The sequence below is a fragment of the Microcaecilia unicolor genome, chromosome 6, assembly GCF_901765095.1.
Source record: "Microcaecilia unicolor chromosome 6, aMicUni1.1, whole genome shotgun sequence".
Taxonomy (NCBI): domain Eukaryota; kingdom Metazoa; phylum Chordata; class Amphibia; order Gymnophiona; family Siphonopidae; genus Microcaecilia; species Microcaecilia unicolor.
The window spans coordinates 114,402,488-114,429,440 of NC_044036.1; the positions used below are offsets into that span (position 1 = coordinate 114,402,488).

Consider the following 26,953-nt stretch of genomic DNA (forward strand, 5'->3'; position numbering starts at 1 on the left):
CAGTGATTATCAGCAACTGTGAAAAGCCAAGAACACAGTACTTCTAGTACTAGGAGTGGGGGAGTAGCCTAGTGGTTAGTGCATTGGACTTTGATCCTGGGGAACTGAGTTCGATTTCCACTTCAGCTCCTTGTGACTCTGGGTAAGTCACTTAACCCTCCATTGCCCCTGGTACAAAATAAGTACCTGAATATATGTAAACCGCTTTGAATGTAGTTGCAAAAACCTCAGAAAGGTGGTATATCAATTCTCATTTCCCTTTCCCTTTAAGCAACATACTGGTTACAAGAGCCAAATTATGGGATGGTAATCAGCTTTGATGATAAGGATGGAAACTTGCTCAACAAGACAGAAAGGCACTGGTGCCTTTTCTTCATAGAGTCAGTTCCTCAGCCTCCAAGTGACAGCAAGAGTTAAGACTTTGAGATAAAACAGGAACTAGTCACAATCAAGTGCACAGAAAGCAAGCAAGAATACTTAGGTTTGTGAGAGATTCTGAAAACCGATGTAATGACTCATGGAAGCTAAGCAGTGAAGTTTACCAGTGGTGGTGACTATTTAAAAGGCAGTTCAGCATGTTGGCCATTATGAGAGTCATCACTAGAACATCTGATGGAGGAGATTGCACAGTGATCTGATGGGACCCTTCCACTTGCAGTGATGGTATGTAGCAAAGTACATTCTTAGTATTGTTGATAAAGCACAAGATAAATGCATGGAGTGTTCTCATGGGACAAAGGAAGTGTTCTAAGGAAGTTTGAATGAATGTAGAAGCCTGAGAGATTCGCATACTGAAGAATATTTGTGCTAAAAATGTATTTAAGTTCTGTTCTAAGGCCTGAAATGCATTCAGTGGAGCACACAGGATTGTATATGACCACAGTGCAGTGTACATCTCGCAGAAGAATGAAGTGGTAGAACCTATTAATCATATCCTGGTTAAGCTGGTCGGGAGAAAAACCCACAGCAGCAGTCTATCCAAAGCAGCTCAGATGGAAACGTATGGCATCATACATTAGGAAACCTGTTGATAAACAAATAAGTTGGAAAGACTTGTTTCAGCAAATGCTGTGTCTGTATCATTTGAGAGCCTGTAGTTTGAAATGTTTATATTCTCAAATAGAACAGGGGTCCTAAGATGACTGGTAAAGCCTACAAGGCACAGTCATGGGATACACCTTGAAAGGATGTGGTTGAAGGGTGTGGGTGCCCAAATAGCATGTTGCTGAATCACAGGAATGTTCCTTCAAGGGAGATGTGATGTGTTGGGCCACACATTTTCAAGAAGACCTGCCTTCTATTAAGAACTTTAGTGATAATGTGATGAAGTAGAGGAGATTAAGATGAAGTCAAAGATTGTAGCGAGGATGGTTATGCAGACGACAATGATGAGGACAATATCCCACATGTTGAGTCTGACAGAGAGGAGTCAGGAGATGATGCAACCTGCAAATATTCAAGAAGCAGTAAAGTGATCATCCTTCCAAAGAAGAGAGGGAGACCTGCTTATCCGACATTGCTGCATGGATGTCCAACCGCCACCTGAAACTGAACATGTCCAAGACCAAGCTTATCGTCTTTCCACCAAAATCCACTTCTCCTATTCCTCCTCTCTCGATCTCAGTTGATAACACCCTCATCCTCCCCGTCTCATCTGCCCGCAACCTCGGAGTCATCTTCGACTCCTCCCTCTCCTTCTCTGCGCATATCCAGCAGACAGCCAAGACCTGTCGCTTCTTCCTCTTTAACATCAGCAAAATTTGCCCTTACGTTCCCGCCCGAAACCTCCGCTCACAGGACAAATCCCTCCTCTCAGTACCCTTCTCCACCACGCCAACTCCAGGCTCCGCCCATTCTGCCTCGCTTCACCCTATGCTTGGAATAAGTTTCCTGAGCCCTTACGCCAAGCCCCTTCCCTACCCATCTTCAAATCCTTGCTCAAAGCCCACCTCTTCAATGTTCCTTTCGGCACCTAACCTTTATACCGTTCAGGATATCTAGACTGCCCCAATTTGACTGCCCCTACTTGACTGACTGTACATTTGTCATTTAGATTGTAAGCTCTTTGAGTAGGGACTGTCCTTTTATGTTAAATTGTACAGCGCTGCGTAACCCTAGTAACGCTTTAGAAATGTTAAGTAGTAGTAGTAGTAAATACCCCGCAAAATCCAAGGTGTCTCTTCCAAAAACTTGATTAAGTGATAAACCCTCCACAAACACAGTGTTCTAGAGAGACTGGAACTTTGAGCTTCCAAATCAGGTTTCTAACAAACTGCAAGTGCACAGCTCTCAGAAGAAAGAAGAATGAAGAAGACAGCACTGGTTTTCCTTATGAGCATGGGCAAGTTGCTTCAGGTACAACTTAGATTGTAAGGCCACAGGGTCAGGGAAATAACTTGTGTACCTGTTTGAAATGTGCTGTGAGTTTGAATTAGGAAAAGATAAGTAAGATGTAACAGTCAAGCAGCCATTACTCATGTGAAGTACCTTGAAGCTAACATCAAACCCCACCCCCCCCCTGCAAAAGTTGCATTCCCACAGGTATGACAAAACTTATTTTCAAAGAGGAGCTTTGTGTAAAACTTCCATTTGAAGGGTTAATGAATAATGGCTTCTATGTGCCTTTATAAAATAGACTCCAGATCCAGGTCCAATCGCACACCAGTGTCGACCAATGCTGAAGAAGTTGTAAATATGTGTGTATTCTCTATGGGGATAACTTTACACCCATAAAAATGCCTTTAAAAAACTTATATGGCCCCGTATGCATTCTTTTACATGATCTGCAGGTAGGCATCCCCAAGGAGCTTAATTTAAGCAGAGAAGTAGAGTTGCAATATATTCACGTATCTTATAAAACACACAAGTGTACACTTACCCCCTCATTCTATAACTTTAGCACCTAATTGTAAGCAACATTTGTGCACTAAAATTATAGAATAATAGCACTTAGCACATAAATGTGCACTTGCATGTATGTGTAAGTTCTAGTTGGGCACTAAGCGATATTTTATAACCAACGTGCAAAACTCTTTTTGTGTGTAAATGCAAGGGGCATACCCATAGGAAGAGCATAAGTATTAGGGTCTGGCTCCAGCCAGACCTGAGAGCAAGGTCTGTCAGCCTCAAACAAGAAGCAAAAGTGGCTTACCTCAGCCAGGTCACAACTCTTAACCATAGGTGGTGGTGGTGTACACTGGGGCTTTGATTCCTTTTTCTATCTGGACCTGCTTAACCTCAGTCAGGCCCTGTCTTATATACTTCCTGATTTAGTCTGTACATCTCCTCCCGATTCACTTCCTCCTGGATGGGACTAGTGCTCTTAAGGTGGCTCAGGCAGTCTAAGGGATTGTTCTTAAGGATGAGGGGCAGAGTTCTAAAATAAACCCCGTCACAGGCACCCATATGTCTTTATGAAATAGACAAAAGATAGGCCCAATTAAAGTATTACTACTAATTATTTCTATAGCACTACTTGACGTACGCAGCACTGTACACTTTATATGCAGGTACTTTCTCTGTCCCTGGAGAGCTCACAATCTATGTTTTTGTACGTGGGGCAATGGAGGGGTTAAGTGACTTGCCCATGGTCTCAAGGAGCTGCAGAGGCAGTCGAACCCAGGTCACTAGGCGCAAAGCTCACTGCACTAACCATTGGGCTACTCCTGAGTCTGCTAGTGAAGTGACCATTAGAGTCAAAGGGATCCCTATGGAGGGGGGGGGGGGAGGGAATGTAGAACAAAGATACAAATTCAGAAATACAATAATACCATTTGTATTCTGCTCATTGTGTGTTTCTCCTGAGGACACGGTGAAAATGTCTACAAGCATTGGGGGTAGTTTTTTAACAGGGCACCTGAGCTGTGAAGGCATAGTTGCCCCTGGTGTAATAAGCCTACATATGTGTCTTTGTACTTTTTAAAAAATAAAATATACTATCCGAAACTCCTGCACAGTTACAGTTGCTCCAAAGCAGGCACGACTTTTTTTTCTGCATGTATCTGCGTGAATATCTGTATATTCCACCCCTGTGAATATTTGTGCTTATACTGTGTAAAACTAGGCATTATGCCTTTAGAGCCATACTTTTTTGCATGTGTACCCCTGGGCCACTTTAAAATATTTTATGCAGAAAACAAGGCTTAAAAAATTACCTCTAATGTGTCTGACCAGTGCCTATTAACACAGTTGTGTCGTGTTTTGCACTCTGTGGTGGACATGGTGTGCGGTAAACTTATCCAAGTTTGAGCAAGCCTGTCATATGCTTGTTTTGTAACTAGTTCACACCTGAGCTCACTCATGTCCACATTACATTATATCTTGCTAAATATATAAAAAGACTTGAAGGGGTTCAGAGGAAGGTGACTACAATGATACAAGGTTTGTGCCAAAAGATGTGTGAGAAGAGACTTGATGACTTGAATACATGTACCCTAGAGGAAAGGAGGTATGATGTTTAAATACTTCAAAGGAATTAATGTGCAAACAAGTCTTTTCCAGAGATGGGGCAGATACAGAACCAGAGGACACGAACCAAGGTTTCAGGGTGGTAGATTGCGGAGTAACCTAAGGAAGTACTTTTCACAGAGATAGTAGTAGGTGTCTGGCAAAGATGAATCAGTTTCTAGTACACACATTTTATATCACATTCATATCATATGCCATGAGTATCTCAGAGAGGGAGGGGATGACATCATACATTTAAAATTTGCAAGTAAACGTTGATAGCAGCATTGCTAAAGTGTTGGTTTAATCACATATGGACAATAAATGTGACTGTGGTGTGGACAAAATACAAAACTTTATTGTGGCAGTGTTTAGTCATTAAAGAGTGGAACCTGCACAGAGTTCATGTGCAGTTCTGACCACCTTGATGGGCAGACTGGATCAATCATTCAGGTCTTTATCTGCCGTTATTTATTGTGTTACTCTGTTAGTCTTCTCAAGTGAAGCATTGCAGAAATCATACACTTGATTAATCAGTATCCTTTTCTGAGAAACTAAAATTCTTTTTCTTTCTTTCTTTTTTAGGTAATGAAAACTATAAACAAATAGCAATGTGTGTGCTGTATCACATCAGCATAGATGACCGTTTCAAGTCTATGTTTGCATACACGGACTGTATACCGCAGGTATCCACCTTTTGTGTGCTGAATTGATAACAGAAGTAGAGTGTAACATTGTACTTGGCCTTATTAATCTCTCTACATTTATTTCCCACCTAACAACCAGATGCTGAAGACAAGTTATTGCTGGTTATTCATTCTGGGCCATGTTTATTCTTCAGCATTGAACATCCAGTTTATGCAGCATTGGCTAACACAGGGCTGGTTACGTTGATATTCAGAACTTAACCGGCCATGAGTTACCACATAAAGATAGGACTGTGTTTTATACTGTCCCATTTATGCAGTTATCCTGGCCGGTTAAGTGCTGACTCTGCCCCCAGAATAGCCAGCTTTCTCTTAGGCACTAACTGCAAATTTTCAGCGATTAAGTGCTGCTGAAAATTAGCGGATAGTCGCAAACAATTGATTTAACTGTTCAGCAGCAGGTTAAATTGCTTTGAATATCAACTAGATAGTGATCATTTATCATTTATTAAGCTTGATATACCGCTTTAGTTGTTAGACAAATCAAAGCAATTAGCAATAAAAATAACAATATAATCATTAAGAATGAATTCCATAAATGAATAGGAAAGTAACATGCACTCATGAGGGAGAGGAGAAACCATCCACACTTTGGCAATCACGTGCTCGTTCTCACCATTTTCCACACCCCAGGTAGGCGATGATATATGTGTACAACTTAGTGGTTCTTAAGAGCCTGCTCAAAAAATAGGTTTTCAAATGGAAAGTGGTATAGGATCAGTTTAATATAGCATTAAAAACCTTTTAGCACTTCCTACATCATGATCCATGCAGTTCATCCATGTTTAGAGGGTAAGTTTATACTTGCAATAAACTGAGGGGGTCCTGCATGACAACGGCAGGCAGGAAGTGGTGCACATGCGCAATGAGACTTTCCCAAAAGTGGTGGTGAAAAGTTCCCACATGGGCTCTATTGGATAATGTCGCCCCATATGTGAGGATTCCTATCCTGCTGCCCTGTGAGGAAACCTACTATTGGTAAGTATCTGTGTTCACCCCTTGACTAAATATTTGGTAGAAGCCCCTTTTGCAGCCATGAGTCATTTAGGATAAATGTCTACCAACTTTGCACAGCAGAATGGTGGCCCATTCTTCTTGTCATAATAACTCATGCTTTTTTCATGTTGGCTTGGTATCGTACGTGAACTGCTGATTTGTCTTGCCATAGATTTTCAGTTGACTTCATATCTTGTGCTCAGGGCCGGTCTTAGCAAGTGCGGGGCCCTATGCAGACCAATTTGATGGGGGCCCCCTACCTCCGCCCCCACCCTAGCTCCACCCCCACCCTAGCTCCAGGGCTGGCCACCCCTCCCTCCGAGCTCCAAGGCCCCCAGCTCCAGGGCTTGTCGATCCTGCACAGTCAGTGCCAACTGAAAGCCATGTCTTTTTCACAAACACAGATACACCCTAATCCACTATAGAATAAGTAGTAATATTTAAACTTTCTATTTAGACAAAAATTAAACTGAACCCCCAAGATGCCAGACTCTGCATACAATGCAACACCACAGAAACAGAAAATGTCCCCTAGTATTATGCAAAATATAAAGACAGCAGATGTAAATTTGAAAAAAAACTAACAAATACCAATCACCAATTTACAAATTAACAAATATAGAAAATAAAATAATACCATTTTATTGGACTAATACATTTAGCTTTCAGAGGCCAAAACATCCTTCCTCAGGTCAATACAGTATAATACTGTTACAGTATCCTATCCTGACCTGAGGAAGGGGGTTTTGTTCTCCGAAAGTTAGCCAAAATGTATTAAAATTAGTCCAATAAAAAGATTACCTTGTTTACATGTTCTATTATAAAGGTTTCAGAATTCTCTGCAGTGCACACCTTGGACTGTAAGAGAGCATTGGCCTTTTTACGTGGAGCGGACAAAGTCCTATAGACAGTCCGCCCAGTTGTTTGTTTCTTTTGATCCCAACAGGAGGGGAGTTGCCATCGGAAAACGCACAATCTCTAATTGGCTAGCGGATTGCATATCCTTTACTTATGCCCAAGCTGGGCTGATTCTGAAGGGCCATGTCACGGCTCATAATGTTATAGCCATGGCGGCGTCAGTGGCTCACTTGAAGTCAGCTTCTATTGAAGAGATTTGCAAGGCTGCAACGTGGTCATCAGTCCACACATTCAGATCTTACTACTGCCTTCAGCAGGATACCCGACACGGCAGTCGGTGCTGCAGAATCTGTTTGGGGTTTAGAATTCATTTCCAGCCTCCTAGGCCTATTTCTGTTTTGTTCCAGGCTGCGCTCTCACTTAGTTGTGTTTCTTTTCAGGTCAATCTTTATGTCCTCGCCGTTGCGAGGCCCAATTGACCAATGTTCATTGTTTTGAGTGAGCCTGGGGGCTAGGGATACCCCAATCGTGAGAACAAGCAGCCTGCTTGTCCTCGGAGAAAGTGAAGATACATACCTGTAGCAGGTATTCTCCGAGGACAGCAGGCTGATTGATCTCACAAACCCACCCTCCTCCCCTTTGGAGTTGTTCTAGTTCTCTGTTTTGCATTTTATTAAACTGAGGAGGGCACGCTCGCGCCGCGGGTGAGAAACCGTTTGCTCATGTGCGGTTCGCTCTGCCCACGCGCCGGTGCGTTCTGGAAGGTTTTTTGTTTGCTTGGGGATTTGCTGGTCTCCTGGGCCATCACGGACGACGACCCAATCGTGAGAACAATCAGCCTGCTGTCCTCGGAGAATACCTGCTACAGGTATGTATCTTCACCTTACTCCTCATTGGAATTTATGAATAGCCTCCCCTTATAACAGTCTAGCACTAGCATTAATATGTTTCAGAGAAGAAAGATTGTCACTTCGCTTTGACTTTCAACGAGAAATTTTATGTACTTATTTTGTCATCATACTTGCATATTATTTTTAAACAACATTTAATTATCTTAAGCTGTGTTGATGTTACTGACATTTTAGAGTTACTACCTAGCAATTTTTGTGTGTTAAAAATATTGGAGCTAAAGCATAGTAAAATAACATTATTTAAATGATACAGTTAACAATGTGTCAGAATTTCACAGTCACTGTGAATCCTCAGTGTCCACCCCCAGCCTAACTCAGGCCTTCAGTCGCTTTGGGAAGTTAACAGCCTTGTTGATCAGTCACTGTGGCATGCTGTCTCAGATCATCTTCAGCGCATCCTTGAGTTTGGCGATTTTGTGGCTTTTGGTGGAGCTTGTGATAGGCTTCCAACATTGCTACCCAGACAAAAGTCTACATTTGTTAACTTTGTTAGCCACATTGAGCCCGCATAAGCTGGGAAAATGTGGGATACAAGTGAACCAAATACTAATACAATACATCACTGTGATGTTATGTGATGATTTTTTTTTTTTTCAAAGAATGGTAGTTTTATAGTGCAAGCATTTTTTTTAAATGCAAAAATTGCTGGGTAGTCATGCAAAAAAGCACTATGTTTAAAGATAATCTCCTTCCACTTGGCACATAAATGTAGATAGTAATAACAAATAAAGCTGGTAAATATCACATTGAAATTCCAAGCGGTTGCTGAGAAAATAGCAAAAAGAAATCATGGAGGTTACTTTTTTTTGCCTCACCCTGTGTGTATATATGTATATGTATGTGTGTATGTAATAAACACAGTATCCAGAAAAAAACAGGACCCCCCCCCCCCCCAACATTTTTCCAAATAACCCAAAAACAAATGTAGTATTATTAGAAAAATTATTACTTTTATTGACAGGTGTTACTGCGAGATGCTCTAAAAACTGGATCATCCATGTTTTCAAAATGATGTCATTCAGGAAGTGACCATTAAGAACCATTTTAGCAAAATGGCATTTAGCGAAGAAGATAAAGTTGCGATTACATTTTTGAGACAAAATAAGGCATACATCGCAAAGCATTTGTTAAGAGAGTTTCCTAATAAAGGTTGGACTAATGCATTTTCAAAGCTCATACTAGATGTTTAAACAATTACTGTTCCTCTCTCTTCCCTCTCATCCATCCATGTCCAGCTTTTTTCCTCTCCCCCCTCCATGATCCATATCCAGCATTTCTCCTCTCTCCTCCCTTCCCTCCATCCATGTTCATCTCACTTCCTCTCTCTTTCCTCCCCTCCATCCCTGTCCAGCATTTCAACTGTCTCCCCTCCATCCATGTGCATCACCTTCCTCTGTCTGCCCTCCCCTCCATCCATGTCCAGAATTTCTCCTCTCTCTGCTAAATCCATGTTCATCTCCTCCTCTGTCTTCCCTCCCCTCCATTCATGTCCAGCCTTTCTACTTCCCTCCCTCCCTTCCATCCTTGTCCAGCATTTCTCCTCTCTGCCTTCTCCTCCATCCGTGTGCATCTCCTTCCTCTGTCTTTCATCCCCGCCATTTCTCCTCTCTTCCCTTCCCTCCACTCCATCCATCCATCCATGTTCAGCATTTCTCCTCTATCCCTCCCCTCCATCTATGTGCATCTCCTGCCTGTCTTCTCTCTCTTCCATCCAGGTTCAGCATTTTTCCTGCTCTCCCTTCCATCCATGTCCAACAACTCTCCTCTCTCCCCTGGCCTTCCCTCCCATCTATGTCCAGCGATTCTCCTCTGCCCTCCCCTAACCATCCATGTCCAGCGATTTTCCTTTGCCCCTTATCCTCCCCTTCCATCCATGCGCAGTGACTCACCCCAGCCTCCACCTGCCCCCCTTTTCAGCCCCCCAGTTCCAACCCCCAGCGCTGGCTCACCTGCCCGCCCTCGGCTCCCCGATAGCCTTCCTTTCCTTCCTGCTGCCGCCCTGCCTTTAAATGTTTTATTTTACCTTGAGTCGCAGCGCTGGCACTGAAAGCAGCAGACTCGGCTCGCTTCCAGCCTTCCCTTCCCTCTCAGTGTCCTATCCTCTTCTGATATATTTCCTGTTTCCGCGAGGGCTCGCACTCCCACAACAACCGGCTCTCAAGATGCCAAAAAATTTAACAACCAGGTTTTGCGAACTGGCTCCAGCACACCACTGTGAGTGTGTGTGTGTATATATATATATATATATATATAAGGAACTATGCAGCACTCACATAGATGTATGAGGAATTACCCTGTTGCCCTGCTTGGATCTGTAAGCTTTGTAGGTTCCATCTATTTGAGAGGAAATGTCTGTCTAGGTTAGATGTACTGTGCATCACCTTCAGCCTTTTCTTTAGGCAGTAATTAAGGATTTGATAAAAGCCATTGGAAAAAGATGACTGATTTTGACCTGACCATGTGCTTTTTTTTTTTTTTTCTTTTAACATTTGCAGCAAGCCTGAGGGCTGCATTATCTGAGGGAAATCGTCCTGGAGGTCAAGAGTTAATGGTGTTATTCTAGTAACAGTGAAAAAGAAAGCATTAAAAAGTTCGATCTTATTTACCCTCTGAAATGTATGTTTTGTTTAAATAGGTGCAAATGCCATCCAGATGCTTATAAAAACCATTTGTTGCAAATAGCACAGCCAATCAAACTGCATGGCTTTGAGGTGATGTCATGGTGCTGTTCCACATTGGTTCCATCATGTCACGTCATGCAGATTTCTCCAAGACTGCCCCTGTTTCTCAGGGCACATGGTCTTGCTTGGCCCCCTCTTTGATGTGCTTGCTAATTGTGGGGAATGCTGGGGTACACCTTCTATGACAGTGCCCTTTGCTCCTGTCCACCATTATCTGCCTGAGCAGGGAGAGAAGGATCTCACTTCAAACAGCCAGAGTCAGGAGCAGAGATTCCTGTGGTAGGCAGAGCTGTGGCATAATCAGTCCAAGATGTGAAGGGGGGGATCATAGAGAGGTGTATGTGAATACAGAGCGCTGGGGGCTGCCCTCCAGTCCCTGGTAAATAAGCAAAGTCAGGTGCCAGAGAGTCTAGACATAGTGATTTCAGTGCAGGCTCAGTGGTATCTGATACTCGGTATGGGACTCAGTGATTGAAGGCCGGGGCCGCCTTGCTACAGATGCAGCAGCCCTTTAATGCCTTCCTCCTAAATCAGCAAGAGATGACAGTGGGGTGACTGAAAGCAGAACAAATTTCATTTTAATATTTCCTATCGGGCAGCAATCCTGCTTGCCTTTGAAGTGCCACGGGCAGCAATCACATTAAATAACAGAGAACAGGCTGCTGTGGGACTCAAGACAGAACATTTTCTTTTAATTAACTTACTTAATTGAAATGGAAACGAACTCTTCATTTTACAAGCAACTAATTCTCTGGCGAAAACATATCTCTGACATCTTAAAAACATATCACATTTCCCTGGATCTTTGCTTTTTGCTTTTTTAAATGCGGATGGAAACTATTTAATTTTAGAAACTACGGAAGTGATTTTGGAAATGTTATGGGGTGGGAGTTGGGAATTTGAGCTTGGGAGAATTCAGAAAAAAAGATATACCCTCTGTTTACTGTGCAGTAATTTGTGTGCACAGAGTTAGTACTTTCTTCACCTAATCGTTTAATGTTTATATTTTCAGCTGCTCCCCTTTATCCCTGGGAGCAGCTCAGTGTGAAAGTGCCACAAATTGCCTTGGAACTAATACATTATAATTTATATTGTCCTAAATTAGAATGCCTTACAATATATTCTGTACAGATAGGAGTCCCTTTTCCAGAGAGCTTGCAATCTGGAGAGGGTGCATAAGGCAGTGAAGATAGTTGTGTGCCCTCTGTCACAAGGCATGTCAGTGGCAGAAGCAGGATTTGAACTTGAAGTCTCCTGGTTTCCAGCCCTTTATTCTAAGTACTTACCCCTTAATTCTATCTTTGCAGGTATTCCTAACGTCCAGCTTAAGACTCCAAATATTGCAAAACTCCTCTACTTGTTTCTTCTGTTCGGCGAAACACGTTGATCATGTTAGCCAGCTATTTCTTCATCTCCAGTAGCTACCCTTCCCCTACAGAAGCTTCTTTAAGATCCTCTGTCTTGTTTATAGGGAATATCACACTGGTCTCCCCTCCTTCCTCTTTTCACTCACCATCCCATATACCCCATTCAGACTACTCAGGTCTCTTGATTCTCATCGTCTGGTTCTCCTCACCCCCCCCCCCCCCTTTAATTGCTCACCTAGAATCTACCAGGCACTCTGTTTATTTCCCGGGCCCAAAACTTTGGAATGACCAACTTCTTCTATAAGATCACAACCCTCGTTTAAGGCTTTTAAGTCTTTACTTAAATCCTTCTACCTCACTCGAGCTTTTTGGCCTCCAGCACTAGAAACAACTCTTTCAGCTGCAACTTTTTGTGTGTGTGTATGTATGTGTGTGTGTGTGTGCCTGTGCTTGTAACGTTTTACAATTTTATTATTGTGAACCGCATGTTCAATAATGGCAGTATATAAAATCTAATAAACATAATTTTATGCTTAACGCACAAAGTCACGCATGCAAGTTATAGAATGTCAGCTGCTCAAGTAACTTAATAGCTTAAATAGCTGCTAATTGGCATTGGTGACTAATTGGATATAATTTTAGTGTTAATTGGCACTAATTAGCAGTAGTGTGCATAACTGCCGTTAGTCGATATTCTATAAATTGCACATGCAAAATTCAGAGCGTGCAACTGCAAGGGGGCATGCACCTGGGAGGGGTATGGGCGGGTCAGGGTTGTGCCAAGCATACTTGCTTGGGTTATAGAATACAAGCATTTACAGGCCTATCTATCTACAGTTAGGTGTGAGCATTTATGCCAGCTATTGAGTTAGCACAAGTGTTCACACCTAAAGTTAGGCACATAAATGTAGACTTACACTAGTATTCTTAAATAGCAATGCTGCGCCGAATTGCCATTATAGAATTCGTGTTTAGCTCACATCATCCTGACACCTAACTTTAGGCGGTCTATAGAGAATTACCCCCTAAGCCAGTTGTGTTCTCAAGTTCATGTGTATGTGATGTCACAGGTAACAGCGCCTATCTAAACTCCTGTGATGCTGTTAGGGGAGATAATTGTGACTCTTGAAACCGTGGTTGTTCTCTGAGTCACAGAAGAATTTTCATAGGTTTCAGAAATGATGACTTTACAGAGGTAGTGTGACTACTTCTTCCACTCTGCTTACTTTGGAAGGGCAGAGCAGTGGACAGAGGGTGCAGCTTCCCTTTCAGTGAACTCTAACTTAGAGCCCCATTGCAGGCTTTAAAGCACCATTGGCAGAGCTTGCCTTTCTTCGGTTTTTCATGGGCCATTAATTACTCCAAGAGAACAGGAAGCAAGCTGCAGGTTTTTTCAGCTATTAGCTGAGGCTGCTTCTGAAAATGTGTTGAAAGAGTCTGTCTTGGGTGAGAAGTACAATCATTTAAATTGGTTTATTACGCTCCCCTACAGGGAAGAAATATGAACTGACTCTAATCTGAATAGTTACCTCTCTTTTATAGTGTGTCTCTTTGATCTCATAGCTTGCACCCCAAAGAAGTCCAATATAAAACAGTAGTTCAGATTAATAGGGCAATGATTTAATAAAGTTCTGTGTTATAGACTCAGTGATATTTCTTCATACTGAAATGCTGTGTTTATGCCCTTTAGTCTGATGGTCCCTCAGATCTTATGAAGAAATGTTTTTTTGTTTTTGGATTTATTTTGTGTGTTTTTTGCTGTCTTTTTTTTTTTCCTTCATTGTTTTTTGGGTTCTTGTATTAGTAAAGTGTCAACGTTTCTTCCGTTCTTTAAAAATCTTGGGGCAAATATTCAGATAGATATTTGGATGTTAGTACCATACAATATAGCTAAAGATATTTTAGAGCTTGTTGTTTCTTTATCTGGCTTATCAAGAAACTTGTAACCAGAGACCAGCTGAATAATGCCACTATACAGCTAAAGTTTAAACCCACCCTGCCACTCTCGCACTGGCTAAAGAAGGGACAGGATCCAAAGCGACATATGTACATAACAGCAGGTGAAAGCTAGAAAAGGGAAGGGATAGTAAAGTATGAGAGGGAAAGGGAAGAGTGCATGAGGTGAGGAGAAAGAAAGGAATGCAAAGAAAGGGGAAGGGTGAGGCTGAGTCGCACACAACATACATCCCTGTAATCACTTCCCCCGCCACGTCCAGGGACCAGTGCAGAAAGGCTCACAGTAGAGCTGCTGCACACAGAGCGTAATACCACGCCATGCAGAAAGCTGATGGTATGCAAATTTTATACGTGGAAAATTTGTAGCTAATGGGGTAGAACTTGCTGGACATATGTGCAGAAAGATTTCACAGTAAGCATGGGTTTTTGTGCACATGTTCAAACAAAAGCCAAAAGTGTCATCACACATCAGAGCCTGTTCTGCACCAAAATATGAGCCTCACAAAAATTGCTTGCACATAAAATTTTTGTGAGGCTTATATTTAAGCGCAAAAGAACAGGTGCCGAAATGTGCTTTCACTTTCGGTATTCATTTGACACATGCCTGTTACCTCTCGTTTGCCTTTGAGACTTGACAGGACCTTCCTTCTAGTCACAAATAAGACAAGGCAGTTTAAATCTCAAAAACGGACATGAAATCCTTTCCATAAGTTGATGTATGCTGCCCCATGTACTGGCAAAAAAATAATAATCTCACAGTATTCTTGCATCAAAAGCCCTTGTTTACCTCTCTGCGTTGCCACGGAATATTCAGTGGCCTCATTAGTATTCATTTTAGTGTAATGTTCAAAAATGTATTGTGCTCGTGTTAACACACACACTCAATTCTTCTCTGTATTTGTCGGACGTATGACCCACGGTAACCATGCAGTTAGGCTCACAGTAGGTTTCTGCATCATAGTAACATAGTAACATAGTAGATGACGGCAGAAAAGACCTGCACGGTCCATCCAGTCTGCCCAACAAGACAACTCATGTGTGCTACTTTTGTGTATACCCTACTTTGATTTGTACCTGTGCTCTTCAGGGCACAGACCGTATAAGTCTGCCCAGCACTATCCCCGCCTCCCACCACCGGCTCTGGCACAGACCGTATAAGTCTGCCCAGCGCTATCCCTGCCTCCCAACCTCCAGTCCCGCCTCCCACCACTGGCTCTGGCACAGACCGTATAAGTCTGCCCCGCACTATCCCCGCCTCCCAACCTCCAGCCCCGCCTCCCACTACCGGCTCTGCTATCCAATCTCGGTTAAGCTCCTGAGGATCCTTTCCTTCTGAACAGGATTCCTTTATGTTTATCCCACGCATGTTTGAATTCCGTTACCGTTTTCCTCTCCACCACCTCCCGCGGGAGGGCATTCCAAGCATCCACCACTCTCTCCGTGAAGAAATACTTCCTGACATTTTTCTTGAGTCTGCCCCCCTTCAATCTCATTTCATGTCCTCTCGTTCTACCGCCTTCGTATCTCCAGAAAAGGTTCGCTTGCGGATTAATATCTTTCAAATATTTGAACGTCTGTATCATATCACCCCTGTTTCTCCTTTCCTCCAGGGTATACATGTTCAGGTCAGCAAGTCTCTCCTCATACGTCTTGTTACGCAAATCCCATACCATTCTCGTAGCTTTTCTTTGCACCGCTTCGATTCTTTTTACATCCTTAGCAAGATACGGCCTCCAAAACTTAACACAATACTCTAGATGGGGCCTCACCAACGACTTATACAGAGGCATCAACACCCCCTTTCTTCTGCTGGTCACACCTCTCTCTATACAGCCCAACAACCTTCTAGATACAGCCACCGCCTTGTCACACTGTTTCGTCACCTTCAAATCCTCAGATACTATCACCCCAAGGTCCCTCTCCCCGTCTGAACCTATCAGACTCTCGCCACCTAACACATACGTCTCCCGTGGATTTCTATTCCCTAAGTGCATCACTTTGCATTTCTTCACATTGAATTTTAATTGCCAGACCTTAGACCATTGTTCTAGCTTCTTCAAATCCTTTTTCATGTTTTCCGCTCCCTCGGGGGTGTCCACTCTGTTACAGATCTTAGTATCATCCGCAAATAGGCAAACTTTACCTTCTAACCCTTCGGCAAGGTCACTCACAAATATATTGAACAGAATCGGCCCCAGCACCGATCCTTGAGGCACTCCACTACTCACCTTTCCTTCCTCCGAGCTAACTCCATTCACCACCACCCTCTGGCGTCTGTCCATCAACCAGTTCCTAATCCAGTTCACCACTTTAGGTCCTATCTTCAGCCCATCCAGTTTATTTAAAAGCCTCCTGTGGGGAACCGTGTCAAAAGCTTTGCTGAAATCTAAGTAGATTACGTCCATAGCTCGTCCCTGATTCAATTCTCCTGTCACCCAATCACAAAACTCAATGAGATTCGTTTGGCACGATTTCCCTTTGGTAAAACCATGTTGTCTCGGATCTTGCAACTTATTGGCTTCCAGTGCTCATAACCACACAGTTCTCCCCCATCCATTTGCTACACACCCATTGCTACTGAATAAAATTTAGTCTTTCTATCACTAATACAATTTAGTATGTACCAACCACCCATAATCAAGAGTGATAGAAGACAAGGCTACGTATATGAGAAATACAGCTTCTTTATTTCTTTTTCAAATACAGATACAATTAATAATTTCTCATGGGAGAACAGCTCTGCTATACAAAGGTATTATCTGAACCCGTCTCTCCAAAGTAATGATCTGGATCAGCTGTTTATATATTTTTATGTTAGACAATGCTTCATATAACTTTAGCACTTATCTTCCTCAGAGATCACCATCTATTTTCCCTTAAGTTGCTAATCCACATTCTCCTGTTTATTTACACTGGCCTCCCTCTCATGGCTGCTTGCACGCAAGAATGTCTTATCAGATCATGAGTCTCCGGCTCACATGCTTATCAACTTTAGCATTTTACTCTGTCCAGTTTCAAAGTGCCCTTTCGCTTTGTTTCAGGATGCACACCTGTGCTCATTATTTACATCTTCCCCCTTGAAGACCTTTTGAGAGTAAGGGCTTCACATGGTTAAAATGAGGTGTATTCCCAATAGTTAGTGCCCTGGCCGTAGGCTGTCTTAGATTGCAAACCACTTAAATTCCATTGGCTGGAAAAGATCCGTCTTACCCGTTCTGGCCACATGACCTCATGTATGGGCACTGAGAAGCATATGGGCCTGGATCGTACATGGGGAGATTAAGGATACAAGTCATGTTCCATATCCACATAGAAAAAGCGTGAGCAGGGATCGGGCTATAGGTGACAAAGTGGTTATAGTGAGATGTAAGTTACCCCTCTTTAACCTTCCCTGGGCCTTATGTTACTTACAATACCTTACCCTCTAAATGATCCTAGAGAGGAAGACAGTAATACAAAATAAAGTGTATCACAAAGAAATTAAACATTATCTCCAACTTTTTCAATTTCTGCGCTAATGCGTAGTCTTTTATACAGAACATATGCATGCCCTACAGGTTCTCTCTTATTCAAGGCAATTTCGATTAACTGTTGCACCAATCTCCTAATACAGGGTATTATACAGCAGCCAAGAAGTACAAATACAGCAATAATGATTATCAATGTGGTCAAACCAGATAATATGAAAGTTTTCCATAGCATGGTGAACAGTGTATAAGCAATTAACAGTAGCAGTGCATAAAACAGCTTGTGATGTAAGGAGAATATAAGAAAAATAAAATCTTTGGAAAAGTCCATAATGTGTGGTTTTAAAATGTAAGCAGTTAGAAATCAGGTAATTCAAAGTCACTTAAAATTTTATTGATCTGATAAGTAGACAATCTTGGCATCAGAGAAATTTATAGGTCAGTGTAGGTTCTGGTATTGTGAAGTAGCAGTCTGTATATGGTTGAGAGGCTTACACAGACAGGCATCATGTTGCATCCAGAAGACTTCCACTTAGAGCATCTCATAGTTTCCAGCAAGTTAAATAGTCCATATAATCATAGGAGCCAACTTTTCAAAATGATTGGGGGTTCTGAATTTTTTTTTAACTGGTGGTGCATTCCCCCCCCTGCCCCCCCCCCCCTCCACCTCCTTTCGAGTTCCAGGCCCACCTCCCTCCCTCCCAGCCCCTCCGAGTTCCAGGCCCACCTCCCTCCCTTCGAGTTCCAGGCCCCCCTCCCTCCAAATTTTAAAAGTCATCTGAAAACCCACCTTTTCACTGCTGCCTTTAGATTGTAAGCGCTTTGAGCAGGGATTGTCCTTCTATGTTAAATTGTACAGCGCTGCGTAACCCTAGTAGCGCTTTAGAAATGTTAAGTAGTAGTAGTAGTGCTTTTAGCTCCTAGCTGCCCACTACTCAGTTGTCCCTTACTTCCTTCTCACCCATTACTTCCCTCACCGGTAACTGTCTTGTCTGTCTGTATTATTTAGATTTTAAGCTCTTTTGAGCAGGGACTGTCTCTTTGTGTCATATGTTCAGCGCTGCGTGCGTCTGTTAGTGCTATACAAATGTTAATAATAATAATAATATACAGGCAAATATGCTGTGGCTGGCCCCTACTCGACCTTATATGTATTTTTCAAACGTTTTCATGTTCACCAGAGATCCTTATAAAGAATTTTTGAACACAGCTGACATGGACATCTCTTTATTCCCTTCTCCAGTCTAAAATGGGCTTATTTATGTCTACACACCTAAATAAATAACCTTACCTACGTTGTCTAGGTCTGGGCTGGCACCTTTCCCTGTACCTCGTCCTCTCTGGCTCGCTCTCAATCTCTGCCCTTCAATCCGGGCCGCCGGTAAGCACACTCGTGACCCAGTGACCACACAGCAGCTGCCTTTGCGCTCCCGAGCTTTCCCTCTGCTGCCTGCAGCATCCCGCGATTCCCGCCTATGCGGGACAGGAAACTGCTGCACACTTGGGGCGGGCCCAGAAGTTGAAGCTGTGCAGGGCGGGCCATGGCAGGGAGCATGCAGGGACTGGAGCGGGAGCCGGCCCGGGACAAGGGAGGGAGAGGACAGGAGGACAGAGGACATGATCACGCCATCACGCGCGGTACCACCAGCCTACCCCACCACTGCCTAAGTTCGTGCTTCTTCGGTGACGGCGGCTCCAGGACCAGAAGCTCCTCTGTGCTCTGCCTTTCTGTTGCAGCACGATGATGATTGATCATCCTGCCTATGTGGGACCGGAAACTGAACAGAGCAGAGCCAGAGGGAAAGCTTCCGACGGCAAAGGCAGTGTCTGCACACGGAGAGTCAGTCCAGACGGAGCATTGAAGGAAGGAGCCAGGTAAGAGGCGGAGCGGTACAGCAGGGCAAGGAGTCGGGACAGACGGTGCAAGGAGGGAACGGTCACGTCGACGTCGTCACGTGCCACTGCCAAATTATTGGGGGTGCTTGAGCACCCACGGAGTCGGCGCCTATGCATATAATAGTTGTCCAATTCATTAGTAACATGTCATTAACAAGAGTGTTCTCAGATTTCATTCTTTGTACAGTTCAAGGTATATGTAGGATATTAAAAATCAATGGCCATACTAGTTTGACCAAAAAAAGGATGTCAGAAGTCATATACACTACTTATAACCACTGTCTACTTACTCATTATACTTTCCTTTTCACTAATGACATCCCCTCATCCACTCGCCTACTTACTCAAGGACCTCCTCATTAGTCCCCTGTGCACTCAGTTTCTGAATCCTCCTTTGATTTGTCACCTATCAACTCGGATCCATTCATGCACTTAACTTTTATGACACTCATAATACTCCTGTGTACTGATAGTCCCCTGCCAGTTGTAATCATCATCTATTCACTGCTCAGTTGCTGCTTATCAATTTTCCACCTACTCTGATCCAATCAAAATACACATTTATGCCTCAGTTGGGCAGTCTTTCCATGGAAAATTCTTTTGCACCATGGTTAAAGCATGCACTTTTGATCAAATTAAAAATTGGTGTTATATTGGCTACCCTCCAAACTTCAGATATGTTAGAAATTATTTATACTAGGTCTGAAACTGCATTCCATCTGGTCTAGATGATTTTCTACTTGTTTGATTTATCTTGTTATGTCTTCTGAGTTCACTGAGATTTATTTTGGTCTTTCTGAATCAGCAATGTTAATTTTTTAAAATTATTTTAACACTTTTTCTTTTTACACAAGGTAAAGGAAAATATACAAAATAAGTACAATAATAAATTAAATCAAAGAAAAACAATTGTAGCTAAATACCATTTCTGGTATCAGTTTATATCTTCCTCAGAATAGACTAGCAGAGAGTTCATGTGGAGGAGCATTTTCTTTTTTTTTTTTTTTTTTTTTTTCATTTTCCTGAAATTTTATTTATTTTATTATAAACAAGAATACAAAAATACAATCATTTTAATATTAAAAAAAAAGTTGGTGCGCTCAGTGAGGATAAAATGAGAAACAAAAGTATAAGTGAAAAAGAAAAATAAGCTGAAAAAGAGTTGTTTAGAGGCCTCTACAATAGGAAGGAATTCATAAACAATTGAATAAGTACAAGTTATAATGAAGTGTAAGATAAAGTTATGTAACATATTTGGAAAATTTGAGATATTTATTTAACAAGGACCTTTTTTCTTAATTGCACTCTTAGTTTTGAGTTTATGGTATAATAAAACTGGCTGTCACCAAAAATGAGTATTTAGCAAACTTGCTTGTTTCCAAATAGCTAGGACAAGCTTTTGTGCAACAGAAATTAAAATATCAAATAACTGTATTTGGTGATCATGTAGTTGGTCCTGGATTGCTTTCGATTTAAAAATAACAATTGCTGCTGAGTTAGGCCTGTCAAGATGAAAAATTGTTTTAATAGTAATCCATATTGATTGCCAGAAAGATGGTATAAGAGCACAGTCATAGATCATATGGATTATGGTTCAAACTTATGATTTGCAATGCCAGCAGTGATTTGAAGGAACTAAACCTGCAGCACATAGTGTTCTTGGAGTCCATACAGCTCTGTGATAGAGGAAGAACATTGATTGTAGAGTATTGGCTGAAGAGTGGTCGCAGAACTGTTAGAGATGATTTTTTTTTTGTTTTTTGGTTCTTCATCTATTTGGCAGTAGACTTCTGCTCCCCAGTTATGTATGATGGAGTCTTTGTCCTTATAAATTGTATTAATAAACAGCTTGTATTATGGACTTTTTCGAAGAGAGTCTGATTAATGTTGGCATATTAGTGTGAAACGTTTCTAGTACATTCAATTTGGTTAGTGATGCAGTTGTAGCCAGCGAAAATAATTAGTAGGGGCAAGAGAGAATTTAGTCAACAATGAATTGAAGGGTAATTTACATTTAGTGGCAGTATTGCAGATAACTTTTAGTGACCAAACACCTTTAATAGTGTGTGAGGGTTTGTTCTAATTGGAACCAGAGGGACATATTCAGTACAGTTAGGAGATAACCATCTGTATCCTTGTTGTATAATAAAGGATTTGTGATATAGCGCAAAATCTATTTTCATACATTTTAATATTTTAATGTTTTGGTACATGGATATTGAATTATAATATTTTTTTGTAATAAAAACAATTGGAAATAAGAATATTTTTGTCTGGATTTGGTGTTCTTGTGTGGAGTTTGATTGTATTATATTGAAGTTATTAGGTTCATTATTTTTCCATAAGGGATATTTAGATTAATCATATAATGAAAATAGAGTATTTACTTTAACATATTCGGAATGTTAAGCTTATAACAAGACAAGATGAAATATGCTTAATAACCGAGCAATGAAACAGACAAGCAGTTAGTATATATAATGTATGTGTATAAGAACCTTTTGAGGGAACAGACAGTTTGTGTGATAGTGAGCAGGTCCAGACATTCAAAGTTGCAGCTGAATAAGAGCACCTTAATACTCAGGACATTCCTTGAGATTGAAAGCAGTTGAGATAATGTTGGAGTTGTTCAGGCGAGTCAAAGACTTAGGGGGAGTTATAGTAATTATCATGTGTGCTGGATACTGGAGCCTAAAACTTGCTCCAATGGATTTGAGGTGAGCTCGCATATCTAAGGAGGATTTGCTATTCCATGCTGTTGTTTTCGCCAGGTCAGGAGTTGAAGAGCTGGGTTGGTGCGAGCAGCAGTTAAAATTTCAAGAGTGTGTTGAAACCGCAGTAGTTTGGCGACAACAGGTTGCATTTGTATTTGGCCTCCTCAAGAGGAGGATCAAAAGAGAGATTAAGCAGAGCTGGAATCCACTTTGTCAAGAAATCTATCATGTTAGCTCCGTCAATGCTTTCTCTCAGGCCTAAAATCCTGATGATGTGCTGAGATCTGTTGGAAAGGTCAAGCTTTTTCCAAGTCAAGCTTTTTCAAATGTTTAGATCAGACATCTTGGTGCTGTGCAGTCAAAAGCACCGTGTGGTCAACTGAACACTCTAAATCCTTAACCTTCGTCTGAAAGGCTGCCAGGGATTCAGTTATTGCAACTACTTCATTTTTAAGTTCACAAGTTGTTTCAAAGTGCCTACATGAAAGTTCACGGAGTGCTCGAAGTTCATCTAATATCAGGTCCAATACAGTAACAGGGCACTTAACCGGCGCCATTTTCTCCAGGGTTGACAGATCATGTTTGGAGTGCTTGGCACTTGAGAGAGATCCTTGCGGGTTATTTTTAGGCAATTTCGCTGATGATATTGTGAAGGAGAGAATGCAGGAGAGTTCTCGCAGTAGATATAAATCATAAACTTTGCACGATTATCAGTCTGAGTCGCTATTAATCTTAAATTAGGGAGACAGCAATTGATTCAGATGTCCATGTTCGTCGATGGCTCACTAGTGCCCTGGTGGAGCATTAAAAAAAAAAAGTCTAAGTCAGAATTAGGACAGTTAACTCATTACATCCCAAAAAAGTCCATCTTAGAGCCATTTTCAAACAGGAAAACATCTGGGTTTCCCTTTTGAAAATGGTTCAGGTATGGATGTTTCTGCACAGATGATGCCTAAAAAGAGGAGCCATTTTCCAGATTGACACATCCAACTTATAAATACCAAAGTACAAGAATGTCTGGCATCATTTTGAGAGAAATGGTCACATAGACATCCCTAAAGATCAGTAGGTCAAGTAGGTCAGCCTAGTGGTCAGTGCAGTGGACTTTAAACAATGGTACCCAGATACAATTCCCACCATAACTCCTTTATGTTTTATTGTGATCCCTTCAGGAACAGAATCATTTTGCACCCTGCAAGTGCCTCCTTGTACTGCTCTAATTTTACAGCCTGCCTCACTGACACAGACTGCTTAATAATTACTGTGGATTCTTTTGGATTCATATTAGGTAATGAGACTTTTATTAGAGGTTCATGTTAAACAGAGAGTCATTATTGTCTAAGATACACATGATTAAAATATATACACAATGATTAGGTTATATAGCTGAGGAGAAACAACAATACCTATAAAAGAAACAATCATTACATCACTGGTCACTACATCCAAGCAAAGCCAGCAGTCTCTAGACCAGAAAAAGCAATAATAAACTATACATCACTGGTTACTACATCCAAGCAAAGCTAGGAGTCTCTTGACCAGGAGAATAAAGAAAGATATTATACATACATCACTGGTCACACATCACCCAGGCTTTTTGCATCAGCTGAGAGAAGCCCCTTTTTTAGCGAAGCCGGAGTCTCGTGACCAGGAGCAGTCTTTGTATGCGATATGTCTACCCATAGATGATCCTCCGATTTCACTGTTAAAAGCTTCCCTTTTTATTAAGCTAAAACTCATTTTCAGAGCCAAGGAAAATTACAAGAATGTGCATGAGAATTTAGTCACATGCTCTTGGTTCAGATAAACAAACCATTGGCCAGGTGGCTTATCTCCTGAACCTTAAACATGCTCCATCTCCCTCCTGCACATACCAAATTAATTAGAGCCGTGTCTTACCTTCTTCCACATTCCAAGTCATTTTCACACAAACAGAATTACTTTTAATCAAAAATACAGACTCCAAGTGCACTGTCGGTCACTCAGACAGAGTTGAAAAGCAATCTTTAAAATCCTTTACACTCCTATATTTAAGTACAGTAGGTAATTTGGTGGTTTTGAAGGGCTCACAATTTCTACCACAAATGTACTAGGTAGAGTGGGATTTGGACCTGGATCCTCTTGTTCACAGTCCATTGCTCTTACTGTTAGACTACTCCTGGGTGCTACTTGTTGCTCTGTTGGTATGCCCGTAATACCTGATGATGTCATAGTGTCTGGTGTATCTTTTCAGTTTCAGTTCTTAAGGGTGTGGGAGGAGGGCAGTATCTACTGGGAGATTAAGGTGGGGTCAAGCCTTAATCCCTCCACTGGTCAGCTGGTCATTCAGAGCTTTTTTTTTTTTCACTTGGATATGATTGAAGCAGGTCTAGATAAAATTGTACTTGTTTGTAGACTTCTTCCATTATTGCTGAAAGACATCCTAATTTTGGGCCTGCCGTAATTCTGCCCAAAACACGCCCCCTTGCTATTTAGACAAACTCAGTGGAAAATATCCAAATTCTACAGTTAAGTTAAATTGATTACATTATGATCATTACTGCCAAATGGCTGCAACACTTATCTCTCACACCAAATCCTGTGTTCTACTAAGGACTAGGTCTAAAATAGCTTTTCTTCTTTTTAGTTTCTGACCTCAGCTGCACCATAAAGCAGTCGGTTATTTCATTTAGAAACTTTAACTTTCTGTAGTATGTCCTGATGTGATGTTTATCCAGTCAATATTGGGATAATGTTACTGTGCTGCCAAATTTGTTAACTTCCCTAATTTCTGTTAACATTTCATCTTCTGTCTGTTCGTTCTGGCCAGGTGGATGGTACCCCCATTGCTATTCTCTTTCACTTGATACATGGAATTTCTATCCATAAATATTTAATTATATATTTTGTTGTCTGTTTGACTTAATGCTCACTATAAAACATAGGAGCACCACCCCTCCACCACTTTCATTATTACTGTTTAAACTGCTTGTTCTCTCGGCTACGTTTGGTTGCACAGTGTTTTCAATTCAACATCCAAGTTCTTGGTTGGCTTGCTGGATAACCTTAGGAAGCGTTATGTACCATACAGTGGTTCTGGATATCAGATATTTTGGTGAATCTAGTATCTGTAAAAATAAAGTGATAATTGCTTCTGCTGCTGTTTAAAGAATAGTATTCATGATTTAGCTTACCAGGCTCAATAAGAGAGAAGCTGTGAAATGCAGACTGACCTTAAACAAGTGTAGTGTTTCCCAAGTCGGTCCTGGAATACCTCCTTGCTGGGCAGGTTTTCAGGATATCCACAATGAATATGCATGAAAGAGATTTATATATAATGGAGATAGTATGTGCAAATGAATTTCTTGCATATTCATCGTAGATATCCTGAAAATCTGACTGGTAACACCGACAGTGCTTTGTTCTAAACTGAACTGTAAGCTCTAAGGATGGGTGTGGTGGCTGCGGAGCAGGGGTGCTAAGGTGCATCTTGCATAGATTGCGATTCTAGCTTGGAACACTCCTGCTAAGCTCTCCCTGTTCTCCATACTGAACTACCAAATCAAATTTCATTGAATATTGTATACCTATTCTTACATAGAGCCACTGATCTGTGCACTGAAAAGAGGGCATCTGATTGAGTGTGCTATAATGACCTTGAATTCTGTCCCTACTGTTCATGTTACCTAGTGGCACTGAGATCTTATTCTTCATGGGTCATTATGTCCTGGAATTTTGGTCTTTGTGTTACAAGTTACATAGAGGCATATTTTCAAAGCACTTAGACTTACAAAGTTAATAATATAGAACTTTTCCTACCTGAGCACACAACTGTGGAACGCACTACCAAAAGCAGTAAAAACCACACTCGACCACTTGAATTTCCAGAAAGCACTAAAAACAGAACTGTTCAGAAGGGCATACCCCACCGACCCAACATAAAAAACCTGGACATTTGCGACACAACGTAACCAAAGATCGTAACGGACATATCCTAACTCTTCCTTTCCCTCACTAAGTTTTCTCCCCAATTATCTTTACCATACATGTATCTCACTGTACCAAAATATCACCTTGAAACTACTCACACCTTGTATTTGTTCACACCGGAATCGGTTAACGCCGATTACGGTACTATGTAAGCCACATTGAGCCTTAAAAGAGGTGGGAAAATGTGGGATACAAATGCAACAAATAAATAAATAAACTTAAGTGCTTTGAAAATGAGCCCCATAGTGACTCAAGATTGGGCCTCTAATGCTTTATTTATTCTGCTTTTTGGCAGTTGATGAAAATGCTTTTTGAGTGCTCCGAAGAACGCATTGACCTGGAGCTCATTTCATTCTGTGTTAATCTGGCTGCTAATAAAAGGAATGCACAGCTCATCTGTGAAGGTAAGTGTCTCCTGCAGTCCAGTACGAGGTCCCATACACAGCTCTGCCAGTACACTGCTGTCCCAGGACGAGAAGACTGGGGATGAGTATAAGGAGTTTGGGAGACATGGTTTAAGGTATAATCATCTTCAGAGCAGGAGTTGTGTGGGTGGGCTTATAAGATTAAGTTGGGCTGTTAGGGTAAGCTTGCTTGAAGAGATGTGTCTTCAACATTTTTCTGAAGGGTAGATAATCGTTAATAGTTTGGATGGATCTTGGTAGAGCGTTCCAAAGCTGGCTGCCCAAAAATGAGAAACTGGATGCATAGGAGGTTTTGTATTTAATTCCTTTGCAGTCTTGGAGGTGTAAATTGAGGTAAGTACGTGAGGACATTGATCTGTTTCTGATTGGGAGGTCGATCAGGTCATTCATGTAGCTAGGGGATTCTCCGTATATGATCTTATGAATCATTGTATAGACTTTGAAGTTTATTCTTTCTTTCTTTTTTGTTTGTAAAACCCAATAAAACATACATCTCATTAAACGATAAAACTGTGAAGTTTTTACATTCTCTAGAAAAGTAAATGAAATCATCTTCCCCT

General features: G+C 41.5%; 1 protein-coding gene across 1 annotated transcript in view; it reads left to right on the forward strand.

Annotated features, from left to right (window-relative positions):
• KIFAP3 (kinesin associated protein 3) overlaps positions 1–26,953 on the forward strand; it is a 249,844-nt gene that overhangs the window by 108,490 nt on the left and 114,401 nt on the right. Inside the window, exons 11-12 of the mRNA XM_030206053.1 lie at positions 5,032–5,132; positions 26,264–26,372. Coding sequence (XP_030061913.1) covers positions 5,032–5,132; positions 26,264–26,372 — 210 coding nt within the window. The remainder of the gene's footprint in view (positions 1–5,031; positions 5,133–26,263; positions 26,373–26,953) is intronic.